Source organism: Epinephelus moara, chromosome 24, assembly GCF_006386435.1.
Source record: "Epinephelus moara isolate mb chromosome 24, YSFRI_EMoa_1.0, whole genome shotgun sequence".
Lineage (NCBI taxonomy): Eukaryota > Metazoa > Chordata > Actinopteri > Perciformes > Serranidae > Epinephelus > Epinephelus moara.
Window position 1 is genome coordinate 52128374 of NC_065529.1, and position 5815 is coordinate 52134188.

At 48.8% G+C, this 5815-nt stretch overlaps 2 protein-coding genes across 2 annotated transcripts in view; one reads left to right on the top strand and one right to left on the bottom strand.

The window, feature by feature from the left end:
• The first annotated feature begins 673 nt into the window (after window positions 1–673).
• pik3c2b (phosphatidylinositol-4-phosphate 3-kinase, catalytic subunit type 2 beta) overlaps window positions 674–5815 on the top strand; it is a 41608-nt gene continuing 36466 nt past the window's right edge. The window contains exon 1 of the mRNA XM_050037811.1: window positions 674–1047. The gene's annotated coding sequence lies outside the window, so the exon portion shown is untranslated. The remainder of the gene's footprint in view (window positions 1048–5815) is intronic.
• LOC126385945 (probable serine/threonine-protein kinase fhkB) lies at window positions 4249–5328 on the bottom strand. The gene has a single exon (XM_050037988.1). The coding sequence runs from the start codon at window positions 5326–5328 to the stop codon at window positions 4249–4251; it is 1080 nt and encodes a 359-aa protein (XP_049893945.1).

The window sequence follows — 5815 nt, forward strand, 5'->3', positions numbered from 1 at the left end:
CTCCACAGCTCCACCTCTCACTCCTCCACAGCTCCACAGCTCCACCTCTCACTCCTCCACAGCTCCACAGCTCCACCTCTCACTCCTCCACAGGAGCGTGTTGAGGTGAGACTAAAGTGTACAGACACAAAAACAGACACAATGTGAGCAAACAGGAAGTTGTAATAAATAATAACATCAGACGGAGCTGGTTCTGATGTGATGTCGTCATTCTGTAAAATAAAACCTGGACTGTTGTCAGTTTGTGTCTGTGACCTCATCACATGGAACGTTCCATACTGGACCCTGTGGTGATGTCATTCATCCTGCAGGTAAACAAAGTCAATGACATCACAGTGAAGTTGATGACATCACAGTGAAGTTGATGACATCACAGTGAGCCAGCAAGAAGAAACACTGTGTCATACAGACTGTGAAGAGCTTCAGGGTCATCGTCCAGAGGACTCGTCAGCATCACTGGTAACTTGTGTCCTGACAGTTCTTCACCTCTGCAGATTATAATGACATTTATTTTGTGATCAGTGTGCTACCGGAAGTGTGTCGTTTGAGACACCTGGTCCTTGTTCAGGAGTTTGGACTCACCTGTTCCAATAACACAGGTGTTGTTATATCCAGCTGATTAAATTATATTCTGTTTAAATTCTTCACTCTGGAGCTTTAAATTCAGATTCTTCTTCTTGACGACCTGCTTTGTTTCAGTTTGGTTTTATTTTGACGGTCTGACCGGAAGCGTGCTGTGTCGTCACTGTGTGACTTGACGCCGCCGGTCCGGGTCTGACGCACCGCCGCCGAGCGGAGCACAGAGACCCACCGAGCCCTGTACAGCGGCTGCATTGTTTCCCCGGAGGCTGACACAGCAGCGGAGCCGGTCCTCCGGTTCTCCCGTCTGAATGTACCGGCGGCCGGTCACCGTTCATCTGTGTGGACTCACCGACAAACATCCCGCCGCGGAGGGCGACCGGTCAGATTCAGGGCAGAAGAGTCGAACGGTTTAAAATGGCAACCGCAGCCCGCTCCCGGTGCCCGTAGACCGATCATCAGAGTCAGGTAAGGTTTGTTCACCTGGACACGAAGCTAGCTAACGTTAGCTCACAGCGCCGTGATCGTTAACGGGATCTGACGCATATTAAGTTTGAGTCCGTTCACTGGCTGCAGGACGGCGTGCCTTTCTTTGGAAAGAAGGTCAAACCAAACTCCATTCAAATAACCGACAATCGAAACGATCCCGCTGTGTGGTGACGTCAGGCTCCCGTTAGAACCCGCCTGACGGTTGGTTGCACATCGGTGTGTTCCGCAGGTGAATTCGGCGCAGATGTGATTCACCTGGACGCAGGTTACCGGGACATATTTTAGGAAACATGTCAGAAGTGGTCGCCACCGCCCTCCATGGCAGGTTGTGGGTGGAAAACCCCGGCAGGAGCAGGAGCAGGAGCAGGAGCAGGAGCGGAGGTCCTACCGATACCTCGAGTTTACAGCGTGTCCAAACTAACGCGCAGCGGGTTTACCGGAAGTGTCCGGATAGAAAAGACGGTAACGGTGTTGAACTGATGTTTGTGGACGGTGTGGATGTTGGCAGGTGAATGAGGCCACGTTAAAGTGAATGATTTTTGAATGGGGTTTGGTCGGGCGCTCTGCCTGCCTGTGTGTGTGTGTGTGTGTGTGTGTGTGTGTGTGTGTGTGTGTGTGTGTGTGTGTGGAGGCTGCAGCAGCTGTCACACAGACGGCTCGACACATTTTCACTCTTATATGTGTTTTTTTACGGTTATGACGTCACTCACCTGTTTCCCTCTGAGCCTGCGCACTGTGGGTCTCCTAAACTTTCCTAACATAACAGTGGAGTAACGGCAACAACACACAAGGCAACAGCCATTTTTCTTTATTGCCTTTCATTTTTCTATGACGTCATATACACCTGTCTCACCGCAAGACAGGTGTGTTTCCTGGCTGACGACAGGTGTTGTTGGCAGTGTGTGTTTTAAATGTGACAGGTTACAGATCAGTGACCCTGTTCAAACTGTGTAAAGTAATGTAATTATTTTAATGACGTCATCAAAGTAACCTATTACTTTTGATTATTTTTCTGATGCGTCCTAAAGTCATCAGTTCATCGTCTAAACGTTGTCTCAGGTTTGTCCACAAAGGTTCCTGCAGGTGAGATGGTGCAAAGTGACAGAGTGAATGTTTACTGATAATAAGATATTTACATGTGAAACTGTAATTTGATTACATTTGTTTCCCTCAGTAACTGATTACTGTGGAAGTGTGTTGATGCCACACCAGAACCAAACTGATCAGAGTCGTCGGGTCATGATGTGAACGTGTCTCGTTATAAAGACGCAGTTTGCTTATTAAAAAAAGAAAAAAATTTCTGGGTGTAACATGACGTCATTGAGTGAAAACATGAAACGTTTCATTTCATGACGTCACACTGATGAGTTATTGTTTCAGCTCCGAACATCACTGTGACCTTCATTATGTTATTTAGTTAGATAACTCGGTGACCTGTAACGAGTTCCTCTCCGACACTCTGAGATCAGTTGTTTTACAGAGCAGACCCTGAAGGCAACATTCAACAAGCTCAGCAAAAAACCATCATTGTTGTGATGTCACTGAGGGGGCGTGGCTATCAACACATGCAGGGACCCCAGGGTCATGGAGAAGCTGCAAGAGTCATTGATTTATTTTGAACTGGGGATGAAGGTGTCGGATCGTTTGCTGATAAATTAACTTTTCCCTCCTGGTTTCAGTGATGATCATCATCAAGTCTCTTCTGTGGTGAATTGACATCATATGACACACACACACACACACACACACACACACACACACACACACACACACACACTGTCATGGTGACGGACACATGAAACACTGATCAGTGTCTAATATTCATTCACTGTGCACGATAAGAAAATACATGTCGGCTGATGTCGATGACATCGTCACAATAGTGCTGAGTCATAGAACAACAATATATTCATGTATTTTCAAGCAGGACATAAATTTAGACTCGTTCATATCGATATAGGGTCAAGTTGCGTTCCATAACACGTACCAGTGTGCATGTCTCTGCAGAGCTCCGCCCCCTCACTCATCAACACACACACACACACACACACACACACACACACACACACACACACACACACACACACACACACACAGCTGCTCCTCTGTTTCATGTCTGTTCATTAGTCTACAGTGACACATGGGTCTGTGTGCTGTTACGCTACATCAGGCTGAGATTAAGGACGTGTGTGTGTGTGTGTGTGTGTGTGTGTGTGTGTGTGTGTGTGTGTGTGTGTGTGTGTGTGTGTGAGGTGGATCATCACGTATCGCCATTCTTCTTGGTAGTTGTAGTCTAATGTGTGACACTGAGACGGCGACAGGTCTGTTTAAAAACTGCAGCAACAGCACAGAGGTTTCAAATGAGACGTATAAGAGGAGAAAGCGTCTGACCTGTCCCGTCCATGACGTCACCCTGTGTACACTGACCTCATGGTGGCGCTGTTACTGCCTCTGCTGCCCTGAAGGGGAGACAACTCTGTCCCTTCGTTCAGTGATCAAACCTTTGACACTTAAAAAAGTTTCTTCTTCACCTGAAGTCAGAGCGTCTCCTCACATCAACACATACGTTCATCTTCTTCTTCTTCTTTGGGCTGCTCCCTTCAGGGGTGGCCACAGCCAATCATCTGCCTCCATCTAACCCTGTCCTCTGCACCCTCTTCTCTCACACCAGCTGACTTCATGTCCTCTCTCACTACATCCATAAATCCTTGGTCTTCCTCTCGGCCTCTCGCCTGGCAGTTCCAACCTCAGCATCCTTCTACCGATATATTCACTATCCCTCCTCTGAACATGTCCAACACATCTAACAGGAGCTGTCCCTCTGATGTCCTCATTCCTGATCCTCTCCATCCTCATCACTCCCAAAGAGAACCTCAACATCTTCATCTCTGCTGCCTCCAGCTCTGCCTCCTGTCTTCTCCTCAGTGCCACTGTCTCTAAACCAAACAACATGGCTGCTCTCACCTCTCCTCATTCAAGGAACATTTCAGCCACATCGCTCAGTCTCTGTTTATCACCTCGAATTCATGAAGGCCTCTTTGTTCATCTGCCACGCCTCGACAGGAAACAGCCAACATATTGATTATTGATTGATTGATCTGGGACTTTGTTTACCAACAAACATCTGTTTACAACCTTCTGACTATTTTTTGTTTCTCATATTTAGCTCAGAGATCTGTTTCACCTCCTGATCAGCTGTGAGTCCTGTGACTGGATGAGGTTGTGGTCATGTGACTGGATGAGGTTGTGGTCATGTGACTGGATGAGGTTGTGGTCATGTGACTGGATGAAGTTGTGGTCATGTGACTGGATGAGGTTGTGGTCATGTGACTGGATGAAGTTGTGGTCATGTGACTGGATGTGGTTGTGGTCATGTGACTGGATGAGGTTGTGGTCATGTGACTGGATGTGGTTGTGGTCATGTGACTGGATGAGGTTGTGGTCATGTGAGTGGTTGTGGTCATGTGACTGGATGAGGTTGTGGTCATGTGACATGATGAGGTTGTGGTCATGTGACATGATGAGGTTGTGGTCACGTGACGGGATGAGGTTGTGGTCATGTGACCGGATGAGGTTGTGGTCACGCGGGATGAGGTTGTGGTCATGTGACCGGATGAGGTTGTGGTCACGTGACCGGATGAGGTTGTGGTCACGTGACGGGATGAGGTTGTGGTCATGTGACCGGATGAGGTTGTGGTCACGTGACCGGATGAGGTTGTGATCACGTGACCGGGTGAGGTTGTGATCACGTGACCGGATGAGGTTGTGATCATGTGACCGGATGAGGTTGTGATCACGTGACCGGATGAGGTTGTGGTCATGTGACCGGATGAGGTTGTGATCACGTGACCGGGTGAGGTTGTGATCATGTGACCGGGTGAGGTTGTGATCATGTGACCGGATGAGGTTGTGGTCATGTGACCGGATGAGGTTGTGGTCATGTGACCGGATGAGGTTGTGGTCATGTGACGTGATGAGGTTGTGGTCATGTGACTTGATGAGGTTGTGGTCACGTGACTGGATGAGGTTGTGGTCACGTGACATGATGAGGTTGTGGTCACGTGACTGGATGAGGTTGTGGTCACGTGACTGGATGAGGTTGTGGTCCTGTGACCGGATGAGGTTGTGGTCATGTGACATGATGAGGTTGTGGTCACGTGACTGGATGAGGTTGTGATCAGGTGACGGGATGAGGTTGTGGTCGTGTGACGGGATGAGGTTGTGGTCGTGTGACGGGATGAGGTTGTGGTCACGTGACATCAGGGTGTAGTCTTGTTGTCAGACGCTGTTGATGGTGCTGTCCTCTGTGTGGAGACATGAGAGACACACACGTGTCACATGGTGCGTGCAGCTCTGAGTCTGACCCTCATCGTTTCCTGTTGGTACCAGCAGCTCCAGTAGAAACCAGTCAGACCGGTGCAGTCTGTGTGTGTCAGACAGGAAGTGGGACACAGCTGGTCAGTGGTTTATTCCTCCCTGCCCCTCCCCCATCATCTGTCTCCTCCCTCCCCCCTCTGTGTGTCAGGATGTTGACCCCTCCCCCCACCCATCAGACAGCCGTCACCTCACTGTGGTTGTGATGTCACAGTTCAGACTCAGATCTGAGTGAAGCTGATGAACAAACAGAGTTTACAAACAACGTTTCAGTTCGTACTCTGTGAACAAGCATAGGACTGCCTCAGACCACACACACACACACACACACACACACACACACACACACACACACACACACACACACACACAC